The 12,533-nt window shown below is 46.6% G+C and overlaps 2 protein-coding genes and 1 non-coding gene across 4 annotated transcripts in view; all 3 read right to left on the reverse strand.

Moving 5' to 3' along the window:
• PNPLA2 (patatin like phospholipase domain containing 2) overlaps nt 1–1,774 on the reverse strand; it is a 30,101-nt gene extending 28,327 nt beyond the window's left edge. Inside the window, exon 1 of the mRNA XM_032690259.1 lies at nt 1,417–1,774. Coding sequence (XP_032546150.1) covers nt 1,417–1,603 — 187 coding nt within the window. The 5' untranslated portion in view covers nt 1,604–1,774. The remainder of the gene's footprint in view (nt 1–1,416) is intronic.
• Nucleotides 1,775–7,810: 6,036 nt separating this feature from the next.
• RPLP2 (ribosomal protein lateral stalk subunit P2) lies at nt 7,811–12,433 on the reverse strand. Of its 2 annotated transcripts, none has more exons than XM_032691531.1 (5): nt 12,320–12,433; nt 11,805–11,928; nt 10,062–10,110; nt 8,318–8,416; nt 7,811–7,932 (listed from the first exon to the last, which is right to left on the reverse strand). In XM_032691531.1, the coding sequence occupies exons 2-5, from the start codon at nt 11,925–11,927 to the stop codon at nt 7,856–7,858; spliced, it is 348 nt and encodes a 115-aa protein (XP_032547422.1). In that variant the 5' UTR covers nt 11,928; nt 12,320–12,433; the 3' UTR covers nt 7,811–7,855. The 2 variants fall into 2 exon arrangements, with proteins under 2 accessions (XP_032547422.1, XP_032547421.1); XM_032691530.1 differs by lacking the exon at nt 12,320–12,433 and adding an exon at nt 12,043–12,289.
• LOC116789113 lies at nt 9,771–9,903 on the reverse strand. The gene has a single exon (XR_004357896.1). It is a non-coding gene; the product is annotated as a small nucleolar RNA SNORA52 (small nucleolar RNA).
• Nucleotides 12,434–12,533: the final 100 nt, after the last annotated feature.

The following is a 12,533-nucleotide window of genomic DNA, read 5'->3' on the forward strand; positions in this document are numbered from 1 at the left end:
AAGGCAAAGGATTTGGGCACTACCATCAGCCTGTCTAGCACTTGTGCCACACCTTCGAGTGGCACGGGGACCACCCCCTCAGGGAACTAATTGGGCAGTCACCTCTTCAATAGAAGCAACAGTAATTAAAGCAACCAAACCCCTGGCAGCTATCTGTAAATGCATCCCTACACAAGAAGGGATTAGGGGAGGCCTTTTCCCTTGTCCACAATAAAAGCTGGCACCATGGCATTATTACAGCTTTTGAGCCCTTAGATGGTGATCTGAACCCATCTAAGGTCTGTTAAAAGCTTCCCTTCAGGCTCCAGAAGTTACAGTTGCGCTTCATTGGGCACGTCTGTAAACAAAGTAGTCAGGAAGGAAAATTCTAAACATAACTCCACAGAAAAAGCTAACTTGTGCTGCACAAAGGCTATATCTCAAAACTGTACCTGTCTCCAAAGAAAAGGAAGTGCTGTGGAAAAACACCTGCCATCAAAGTGAGAGGACTTCAAGCAGTAGACAGCTCTGGCTTCCCTCAGCTCTAGGAGAGGCTCAGAATTCTGAGACTATATAGATATACCTGATTCTCTGACACCACATTTCCCTTTCAAGCTTAAGATACTTTTCTGCATTTGTATTCTAAACATAAAAGCTTCCAAGTACAGACTCTATCACGGGTTTGTTGACTTCCCCCCTTATGCAAAACAACAAAAAGCCAGGAGGCACCACAGGCCATTTTCTTCAGCTGTTCCCCAGACACACGGACACTCTACACTGCGTGTCTGCTTCAGAGATAACTTTTTAAGGTTTATTCTGTAACTTGAAAACAGAGATAACATCTATCTGAACTGGAGATCTAGCTCTTGCAGAGGGCAAGAGAATTCCTCAGTGCCCAATACCCTAAGGAATAACCCTCTTCCAGAAATAAACATGCGGATTAAAAGATGCCCTACTCAGAGATGCTGTCCGACTCTCACCTGTACTCAGGTGCTCGGTGTCTCTACGTCCAGATGCTTTGCCTCCCGTTTGCGGCCACCAAGAACTGGTGCCCACATGGCAAGAGGCTCCTCTTCTCACCAAGAACCCCGCCAGACCTACACCCAAGCAAGCCAAACCCACGAAGCGAGCCCAACAAGCCCACATTACATGAGGGGTGGGGTGTGTTTGTGTGTGTGTGTCAGAACCGGGACCCCTGCGCCGACTTCCTGCTGTCGGGGCCTCCTTGACCTCAGCCACCCGTCAGGGACCGGGGGAAGAGTGCGGGGGGGTGTGCTGGGGGTAAAAGGTCTGAAAAACAAAGCGCCGCTCGCATTTCGGGAGCGGGAGGGCGCAGAGCTATTTCCACGCACACACCCCCCCTCGCTACTCAGTACTTAAGAAATTAGCAGTAGCGAAAGAAGAGGCGAAGGAGCGCCGGGCTCGCCCCGCGCTTACCGAGGCAGGCGCCGCTGACGAGGGCGGTGGCGGTGAGCGCCCCGGCCGAGGCGCCGTACACCTTCTTGGCGTTGGCGACGAGGAAGGGGGCATGTTCCTGCAGGCAGCTGGCCACCCCGATGTGGTACACCCCTAGGAAGCCGCAGCCGGCGAAGGAGATATTCCAGGTGGAGTCCGGCGGGAACATGGCCTCCGCGCCCCGCGGGAGGCGGGGGGGCCGTGCGGGGAGCAGCCGCGGCGGGAGGGGAAGTCGCGGGTCTCTTCTCGCACCGCCTTGGGACAGGCAGGAGATGCGGGAGGCGCTGCTGCCGGGCTAGAAAGGCTGGAACACGGCAAGATTTGCCGCTGGCTTTACCAGCGGCGGAGGCCGAACTTATATGCGGCGGCCCGGCCGTCGGGCCCGCCCCCGGCACGGCCACCGCCCCTCCGCAGCCCCGGCTGGGGCGGGATCGCCCGGCCCCTCCTCCCAACCCTTCCTCCGGTGAACCCCGTTCCCGGCCCGTGGGCACTGGGGACAGTCACCGCCTATCGAGCTACTAAAGCCGTGCTAGCGCCGCTCCGAAGCGGCTGGGGCTGAGCCAGCTGCTTCTCGCAGCATCTCAAGCTTCGCCCTGTACCGGAGCAGCAGGCTGCTCTCCTCCCACTAAACAAGCTAATTATTGGAGGCTTCTGCTCCAAGTTCTTGGGGTTTCCTTGGTTTTTCGGGGGATGGGTAAGAAACGTGAGAGGAAGGGAAAAGCTTTCCCCTTCCACAAAAAGCTGAGGAGCCAGAAGTAGGCAAGACTTGGCACAGCTACGTCGTAAGAACTGGCAGCCCCCCCTTAACAGCTTTCTCTGCCTCAAAACTCTTAGAATCACAGAATATCCTGAGTTGGAAGGGACCCCCAAGGATCACTGAGTCCAATTCGGCCCTTCACAGGACACTCCAAGAATCACACCACGTGCCTGACAGTGTTGTCCAAATGCTTCTTGAATGTTTGGTGTTGTGACCACTTCCATGGGGACCATGTTTCAGAGCCCAACCACCCTCCAGGTGAGTAACCTTTTTCTAGTACCAATGTAAACCTCCCCTGACACAACTTCAGGCCATTCCCTCAGGTTCTTCCACTGGTCACCAAAGAGATCAGTGTCTCCCCACTCACTTCCCCTCATGAGGAAGTTATATACTGTTATATACTACTCACCAAAACACACACAGTTGCTTGCCTTTGCTAACCTTCTCTCAACCTTTTTTCTCCATATGCGTCTAAGCTCACCAAAGCACTTACCTTTGGTCAGGGCAACTGCAATTTTCAGTAGTGCTTCTACACAAGCAAGCCCATAGTGTATCAGCTCACCACAGAGCACCATTGGGTGAAAGGCCAGTGCTAGCAGATCAAAATAGCTTTCAGAAGCTGCAAAGATCCCCTTGTCATAAACAATACAGATTACAGTCATTCAAACAATTAGATAATTATGAAAGTTTACAGGGATATCAAAAGCATCAGCATAACAAGAAGCAGACTGCTCAACTCAGAGCAACAAGGCAAGATCAGCAGGAGGGAGGTTTGGGGGGATACAAAACAAAAAGCATAGATAGTTTTTTAATGGAAACAACATAGGGCAAAAGCACTTCCTACAAAAGTTTAAAAAACTACTTAATTCATCATGGCATAAAGCTCTTTGGATTAGTTTTCTTATATCCAGTCAAAAGTTTCTCATTTGGGATACTGTTATACCTGTCCTGAACAGCCCCCAGACTAAACAAAGCCAGGCTTTCCTCCCCACAGGAATTTCACCAATTATGTTAGTGGAGGTCATCCAAGTAGCCCCTCTCCTGTTCCTTCCACTCCAAATATCCTTTCAAATGATACAACATAGGCTGATACCCTCCTCACAGAGAGGCCATCCAGGTTGCAGGAATAGCTGTTCAATGCCTCAGTCTATTGCCTCACAGTCAGGTGACTGAAGTAACCAAATCAGCAGGTAACCCTTGTATAAATCTAATATTTGAGGTGAAGTTAGGCATCACACTCCAGCCTCTACAGACAGAGTGTTTTTTCATTAAATGTTTGTGCTTTCCTTTCATCAGACAGGCAGGAGTACAGCTTTATCTTCCTTACAGGTCCTGCCTTGGAGCCCACCACCTCACCTAGCTGCCAGGAACTACCTTTAATACATATTAGCTGACTCTGGAGCACCTAAAGAATTAACCTTCCTGATCTCAAGTCCTCTGCTCATACCCACCCTTCTCTCTCTTCCTCTTATAACTGTACAATTTCCTTCCTCCTTTGCGTTTGATGTGGTTACGTAAGCCCTGTCAGCCCTCATCTCCTCCACCTGGAGAAGTGAGCACTGGCACACCTGCGCTGTGACTCTCTTAAAGGCCCTTAACACCAAGATGATCATGGTGCTTTCACCCCCTGCTCCTGATGACACAGAGAGGTATTTTCATGTAGTCGAACCCAAAGAAAACATCGTGTCTTGCCTTTTCCAGAACAGGGATTGTTCTGCAGAAGAACCAGTCAATGGGCTGTGATTTTAGTGGAATTCTGTGGCAAAACTGAGCAGTGAACCTTGTTTGCAGATACCTCCCTAATGCTTGTAACTACAAGAACATCTTCATTCTCAAGCCAACTCTGCTCCCTTTTTTTGGCCTTTCACAAACCTTAATGTTCCTAGCATATCTGGAAAACAGAAACAACAGTGCTGTGACAACGCTGGGGTTAGTTTCACTGGATTTCTCAACAGCAATCTCATCCTGAGTTGTTTACATCACTGCCTTGGCCCTCAAGGTTACTTATTTGAGTAGGTTAATGCTGCCCTGCTGAAACAGGTTGATGAAACGAACCATGTGAACACTAATCTCTTGTGAAGTGCTGCCTGGGCACTGGCACGAGTAGGCTGGCAAACAACTGTGTTTTTCTCAAAAATAAATTAACTCCCTAAACTAATCTTTTTCCCCCTTGATAAGAAAGTACCATAGTTCTGCTATTGTTCACAATGAGGCAATAAGCAAGATCAGCGAGATTTACAAGGCAGCTTTTCATGTGTATCAAACTCCTGTTGGAACATTGCAAGTTCACTCATGCCCTTACATGTTGAGATGCCACTGAGGCAGCTTTGTGTGCAATCTCTTGTTGTTGGTTTATTTTCTAGCCTAAGGAATGGTGAGCAGTTAGTACATATGAGATAAGAATGTACGAGCAAACAATCTCTATTTGTTTTTTCAGGTAGGACCCTGGTTGATACCGGCCATTGGGAATTCAAGGGAAGATGACAGGCAGTCTGCTACAGACTTCTGAATGTTACTTTAATACTGTTGCCCATAGTCAGCAAGACTAGTGTAGTGGTCACAAAGCCCATATTGAGTTGGACTTTGCACCACTGGAAAGCCTGACTCTGATGTCTTTTTCTCACCTGTGATGTTTGTGTGTATCAGGCCATTCCATGACAAACACTTGGCACTTGCTTCATAGGAGCATCTCTTGAGGCAAAGGATTGGTCCCCTTGTCCTACTCTCTTGGGACTGAATTTTCCTTCTTGGAAAGCTACAACAGATATCTCTCCCCTGCGTAAGTCGGACATACCAAGTTCAGCAGCCTGTGTGCATGTAGCAGCTTGCAAAATTGGGCCTTAGTAGTAAGAGTGAAACGTTTTGAGAAGTGAAACAATTTGAGTGGCCCCAGGGAGCCGTTGCTTATTGCTTTACAGTAGTGTCCAGGACGTTCTCCCTGCCTTCCAAGTAGTGAAGATGTCACGTTACTCTCCCTGGCCCATGGTGTTTGTTAGCAATGATTTTCAGGCAGAGCTGATTTGAGATGCAGCATTTGTGTCCTAGTGAGGAAAGCTCACACAATTCAACATCAAGCCTATGACTAAATCACTCTCTCCTGCTGTCATTTTTGGTAATGATAAGTTACCAGTGTAATCTCCAGGCACAAAACTATCTTTCCCTTTCTCTTCTCTTCAATGCCCTTGAACCTTTCTTTATGAAGAATTCAGGACAAATTAGTTCTAACTAAAATTGATTCTTCAAGGGGATGGACTAGGCCACAAATCCAAGTGTTTGCAGGCACTAGTTTTCTCTGACAGCATCGTGGAATAAACACATCCACCCCATCAGTACCCTTGCCTTTGGAAATCATTGCTAAGTCTGAAAAGGCACAAGTGACACTTGAAAATTCAGAACAGTGACTACAGAGCAGGAGTAGGAATCTCAGCTCCTTCATATCTGAAGCTCATTGAAACCAGCAGAATGGAGAGGTTAACTCCATCCAGCGTACCAAACAAATCTGCAATAGACTTTCAGGCACATCACTGCTCATATACAAAGCCATCAGGTGACAACTGTTTCACAAAGAGGTAAGGGGAAAGAAGGCTTAATAGGTTTTGATTTTGCTTTCGCAAGAAACATCTACCATGCAGAGGTTTTAGCCAATTTTGTAAAACGTATGAAATCTTGGAGCAGAGCTGTGCCCTGACCTTCTCGAGGTACACCTAGGAGGTGGTTATGTTACAAACGCTGGTTCCCTGAGATAATGTAGCAAGTGCTGTATTTTCAGTGCTTTTTCTGAGAGCTGCTCCCCAAAATTTCTTCTCTAAGCAGTTTACCAAATAAGCTGTCCTTTCATAGCAGATTGAGCTACAGTAGTTTTCATTAAAATTATGCACTTTCAGGAAGGAATTTAAAAGTGTTACAAGGACACCCAGCACAGAATCAGGTCCATAACTCAAGGTTTAACAGGTCACACAGAGCAGACAGACAAAAATAGGGTGAAGAAAGAGGTTATCTAGCTGTAGTTGTACTCCTCCCCTTAATCTCAATAGCCAGCAGCTGGCACCACAGATTTCAGTGTCATCCCACAGGCCTGGGCACAGCAAACTCATCGAATAGCTCAGTGCCATTGAAACAAATTCCTTTGTATGTGGAAAAACCCTGCTGACTGGTGTGACAGGGCCATCCCTTCCTGAGAAAACATCAACTTCGCTATTGCAGCAGCCAAGCAAGGCAATATGGGGCAAGGGGATACCTCTCAGTAAAGTCACATCAAAGAACCATTCTTTTCCAGTAACCTGAAATGGAGAAACCACCACAGAAAGAAACACAGGTATACCTGCACCCCTCACCGGGCTGAACCATTGCCATTATTACAAGTCTGACAGAGAACTACAGTGAACATGAGTGTTTTTCATTACTACCAGATCACCATGATAGGACTTAAGAGCCAAAGTAGATGAAAGGTATTGGCACTGTTATCTCCTGTAGTTTTTTCTTGAAGCAGGCACAGAAGGGCAGCAAGGGTTAGTTGCTTAAATCATGGCCATTTTGAGGCTCTTTCAACTGCTCTCTTCCTTGGCTGCTGTGAAGTACTGGGCGTTTCCTCTCAGTGCACCACAGGGAGATAAAATAGTTTTTTCCTACTTGGATTTCACCCATCTCTCCTCTCAGAAGTACTTGCCATGCTTAGTCTAATGAGTCATAAAAAACACAGCTGTATCAGCTAGTGCCTTTTTTTTCCTCCCAAAACAACATTAGAAGAGCTCCACAGTACACATTGCTCCAGGATACCTTTGTGACACCACCTGTGCAAACCTGGCATGGGAAGATCATCACTGGTGCAGTTTGTACTCTAACACTGACAGATGACTTCCACAAGAACTCTGGGTAAGTTGCCTGCCAAAACCATCTTCTAGCAGAAGACACTTAATAAAGCAAAATTTACTGTCCTCCCAACCTGATGAATTCTTCTGGGCACACCAGAGATCAGCTTCAGTTCTCCAAAACCACCACTGACATGTTAAGTTTCTCTTTGTTTAGATCAAGGTGATTCATGTCCTGAATAGCTCAGCTACCTGAGAACAGCCATTCAGCAGGAAGGGCACCTTTACACTCATCTCAGTGCAGTATGGGGTTTTTTCTTAGAGATTGTGTTAAGCATATGGATATAACATGAAACCCAAGCAGTCAAGCACTTTATTGGTACTGTCCCTATATCTTAGAAATCTAGCACAGTGATGAAATAGGTCTTAAAATGAGCTCTGAAATTATGATGTTTCTGACTAATCCAGACCTGATGTCCATTCAGTTTCATGTTTTGGAATTGAAAAAACAGATCCTCAAAAATAAAGTCCTATTATTGATGAATACATGGGACTCTTTACTGGGAGAAGGTTAACATCAGGTAGATTCCACTTCCACATACTGTTTAAGAAACACCAGTGTCAAAACAAGCATCCAGGTTCACACAAGCTTTGCCATTTCCTCAGTACTTTAATAGCTGAGTCCAATGGCTTGGCAGAAAATTCACACACCTGTTGCAGACAGAGATAAAAATCAAAGCCTGTCAGAGCTATTTTAAGAACAGCTGTTTGAATCCAACAGCACTTGTATGGTAATAATAATAAACTCAAAAACATTTTAAACAAAGCATTTTAATAATTTCTCTATAACAAATAATTAATCAAATAGGCCGAATCCCATGTCATCATCAGATTCTTCAGATTCTTCTTTCTTCTCTTCCTTTTTCTCCTCAGCTGAAGGAAAAAAAGACCAAGCAAATGGTCAGTATAAACACTTTTTGCACCACAGATTTTCACGATACAAGTTTTGGTGATCTCAGCTCCCGTATTATTGACACTTCAGTCTCCATGGTTCATCCCAATCCCTTTCAACAGCCAAATACAAACACCAAGGGGACACTGACACTATTGCAGGGATGTGCTTTACGCCACCAAGTCTGTCTGATTCTCAGTTCTAAGCCAGACCACTCTTAAGGTGGACAAAGAGCAAATGCTTCTGATTGCCCGAAGGAAAAGTAACTGTTCAGTTTACGTGTCCATCACATACTGAACTGCCAAAGTGAACGAGCCTTGAAATTTGAACTAAAGGAGCTGCCCGTGCCTCTCCACTCATACTCACCAGCAGCAGGGGCAGCAGCTGCAGCAGGGGCAGCAGAGCCCCCTCCAGCAGAGACTGCCACTGCTCCCCCAGCCGGCATGCTGGCAAGTTTTCCATTACCTGAGAGGGACAGAAGACAAAGTATTTACATGCTCATCCCAAGCACAGAGGTCGGGGGAAATGGAAGGGAAATGACAATGCAGAAAAAACAGATCCTGTCTCATGGACTGAACCTGTCACTATTTGCTGAAAGTACAAGAGACTGCATCCTGATAAATATAAACTATTCTCTGAGAAACACTCAACAGTTTTAAGCTTCACAAAGGCTTATGCCAAGAACACAGGCAACACATTACTGGTAAGTTTTCTTCTGTACACAAAGTGCCTTATTTTAATTCCAGAACCTGTCAGATAAAAATAGTAGCAAACATCCAATTTTGCACACCCATGAAGACTGTTCTCTGAATACAGCACAGTAGCTCAGAAATTGATAATATACCCCTGAAGTACCGTATTGGCAGCACTGGCTTTCCCCCCTCACCTTTTTTTTTTTAAGGGTATAGAGAACCCTGAAGGCATGACCGGATCACACAGGAGAGAAGGGGAAAGACGTATTTATGGCAAAGAGGACAGTATTTTAAACAAATTCCCCAGCATGCTATGAACACTGTTGCATCTCCTTTGAGACTCCTGATTTATGCTCTTATTTGGAAAGCCTACTAGTTCTCTGGCATCTGTCTTTCACATACCAAGGCTCCCTTGGCATTCAGAGGTCATGTACACACCGTGTTTGCCTGTATTCCAATTTCTGGGAATCAGTTTCTAAATAATTCCATGTTACTTCAAGCTCTAATAAAATAGCAAAGTAAACAAACATGTTTCATATGCATGTCAGTATGTTCTGAGAAACAATTTACTTAAAGTATTATAGGAGGGGATAGCATAAGTGTGTTGTAAGGTCATGCATAATAGCTCTCTTAGGTCTTCAGATCACGTGGACAGCAGTGTCCACGTGACCTCACAGCAAAGCCAGGCAAAGTCCTGGCAACCTTTAAGCAAAAAATATGCCTAAAAGTTCCCTTGTGCCTACACACTTGCAAAAAAATAAAAATTCATTAATCGGAAACCTTTGCACTACCTCAGCTCTGCTTTACTTCAGCCCTATGACCCAGTCAATTCATGCTAAAAGTTCCATCTTTAACCAATTCATGTTAAAAGTTCCAGCTCTGGTAAGAGCACAAGTTTCTATGGAAATCAGCACTCAGAGTCCTATCTCAGGAAAAAGGAAATGCCAGACTCGAGGAGCTCTAGAAGAAGTGCACTGGAGAGATTTGTGCTCCTCGCAGAGGGTGTAACTGTGCCCCCCATACCAACTCACACTGTGTTCTTTACCTTTTACATCATTAGTGCACACAAGTGGGCAAACACAAAAAATCCAGAGACCCTGAAGGAAAGCTGACTCTTCCTCCAGTCAACATGTCCAGAAAACTACATCATGAGCAGACCACCAGTAAGCTCATACATGCTTAAGTTCTCCAGTTTAATGTGGTCCACAAGCGAAACCCAGCAGGTACTGGCACTGACCTGCAGGGAATTAGAATGGACCTGGATTTCAGCCAATTCAGCTGCAATCCAGCATGGAAGTCCTCAACTGCAAAGCTAAATGGACGAACAATCAGGGAGCTGGCAGCAGTTCCACATTCTCAGATCTAAGTTATCAAAGTAGCAGAGACAATTACCTGTAACACTCAGAGACTCTACTTACCCTGAGCAATTACATCTTCGATGTTTTTTCCATTCAGCTCACTAATAACCTGTGTAAATAAAGTTTAGAATGTTAATACTTTCAAACCAGCACGAGAATAAACTACATTTAATTAAGTTCTGATTAATCATCACGTACAATGGCTACATCCTGATGCTTACACAGCCCCAAAGTTCTTTATTTCTCAGTGGAAGAAGCAGGACATTGAAATGAAAACTTCCACTAAGTCTTTTATACTTTTCTTTGAAAGCTTTTTCAAGAAATCTGTTACGGTAAATTCATAACGAATCTAAGGATCTTGCAGAAAGGAGGATACACAGATGTTGTAGAGCCAAGTAGCAAACCCCACTAATGGTGTGTAAGTCACTGAGGGACTGTTAACATCTCTTGCTTAATGCCCCCTGGGAGGCTCTGGAGCACTGGGTCCTGTACCAAAAACCACAGGATCTCCTTCCCAGCCTTACCAAATGTTAACAAGCTGGCTATTGTATAAAACACAAACCCAAACATTGCTAAAGCAAGCAAGTACTTAAAAATAATGCCCCAGACCTTATTGGTGAGTCCTGGCTATCGAGAGTCAGTGCTGAACACTGCTGAGTAGCCAAAGCCAAAGGACTTCAACCAAGAGTTTTCCAACAGGCACCTTCTGCTCACAGGGAGCCTGGGACATGTGAAACTGTGCCTGCATTCTTGCTCCATCCAGGAGAAAGGTGCTTTGAAGACTTCACTTCATTTACACTGGCTTAAGATACAGCCAATGCAAATAGAAAAGGATTAATTATGATCAAAACAAATTCCAGATATTGGAGGATCAGAGAAAGCAATTAATTCATGAAGGTATTAAACCTAAACAAGACAAAGACATAAGACCTGGCACTTAAACAGGAGCATCACGAGTTCAAACCAACATCCCAAACCAAGAAAAGGATGCTGTCAGCTCAGCCAACCCATTGTCTGGTTGAGCCTCTGGTAAAACACTGTTTCCAACTGGGAAAATAACTTCTTTTTACCTCTACCTCTCTGGAAACACTCCACATACAAGTATGGGGTAGGTGACAAGATCATTTTATTGGTTTTTTTTTTTTCTTTTTCCCATGGCCACTAATTTTTTAAGTCCACAATGCTAAAAATCTGGTTTATTACATGAAACATTCTAGTTAAAATACTCTCTTCTTCAAAAGTCTGTCTTTCAACACAATCATTTCAGCATTTATTTTCAAAATCTTCCTACATCTTAGCATCAAAGTCCACGTTAGGATTTGCCTATGTTTCTTGGTGAAGAAACAAATGGTGCTTTACAGCACACTAAGAATGTATGACCGAAAACCAGGCCTTTAGAAGTGTTAGTTCTGAATCAATACTGACCAGAAACTAAAATCAAACAGGAAGTGCAGACTACACATGATGTCAGAACAGAACTTATTTTCAATGTGTACTCATTTGTAGCCACCATCTCACTGAGAAGGATTAGACTGAACAACCAAAAGTCATCAACAACTGACAAGAGGCCTTTGTAGAGGACATGTGTTGAATAAGAAAACCAGACTTCTAACTAAAGTTGTAAAAACAGCTGTGATTGGCTCAGCAGCGTTTCAGAAATCACACACGTAAGGGCCACCGAACATGGGCACAAAGTAAGGGCAGATCAACAGCGAGGCAACCAGAACACTGAACCCAAAGGAACAGTTCCAATGTCTGGCGCTGGCTGGGACACGACCACCTGGAATTAAGAGGCAACGCCACCTTGTTCATGCGTTCATCGTCCGTCTCAATGCCGACGCTGTCGAGGATCTTCTTCAAGTCCTTGGACGTAGGGGACTCGTTGCCCCCGAGCACAGCGAGGAGATAAGCAGCGACGTAACGCATCCTGCAACACAGGAGAGCGGCGTCCTCAGAGCCCAGGGCGGGCCCAGGGGAGCCCATGCCCGCACCCTGCCCGCTACAGCGCTCTGGCTTCACTTGCACAGGAGCACCCGCGCACCCTGCACTCTGCCCGCCCTCTGCCAACACGGGGCCCGCACACGGCAGTCCGGCAAACGCTCCCGCTCTCTGCCGAGGGACTGCAGCGTTCGGCTCAGCCCGTCCCGTCCCTCCGTCAGCCCCGGCCCAGCCGCAGGCCCGAGAGCACATGGCCGCCATTCCCCCCCCGCCCGCAGTGCTCCTTCCCGAGCCCCGCCGGCGGCCGCGGGTTGAGGCGGGTGGGCCGGGCGCGACCATTCCCGCGGGTGGGGGGCGGGGGGAGAGCCCCGCGCACTCACTTTGTCTGCGGCGGCGGGACACGGGCCTGGGGCGTGCGCTCGCGAGGGCCGCGCGGCAAGGAAAGGGAAGGGGCGGGGCCTCGGCAACGCCTTCTTCCCGACACCCCTCAACAACGAGCGCTGCCATTGGGCCGCGCCCGCGGCGCGCGGGCGGACCAATGGGGAGCCGCGAGCGCGGCCGCGGCCAGAGCGGCCGATGGCGCATGCGCAAAGC

Source organism: Chiroxiphia lanceolata, chromosome 6, assembly GCF_009829145.1.
Source record: "Chiroxiphia lanceolata isolate bChiLan1 chromosome 6, bChiLan1.pri, whole genome shotgun sequence".
Classification (NCBI taxonomy): Eukaryota; Metazoa; Chordata; class Aves; order Passeriformes; family Pipridae; genus Chiroxiphia; species Chiroxiphia lanceolata.

What these genes read in the sequence shown, in the direction of transcription:
- RPLP2 (XM_032691530.1), bottom strand. Translation starts at nt 12,278, where the DNA reads ATGGTCGCGCCCGGCCCACCCGCCTCAACCCGCGGCCGCCGGCGGGGC. An exon ending in GAGGGCGGGCAGAGTGCAGG is followed by an intron (nt 11,929 to 12,042) that starts GTGCGCGGGTGC and finishes CCTGTGTTGCAG; the next exon opens with GATGCGTTACGTCGCTGCTT. An exon ending in ACGATGAACGCATGAACAAG is followed by an intron (nt 10,111 to 11,804) that starts GTGGCGTTGCCT and finishes TTATTTACACAG; the next exon opens with GTTATTAGTGAGCTGAATGG.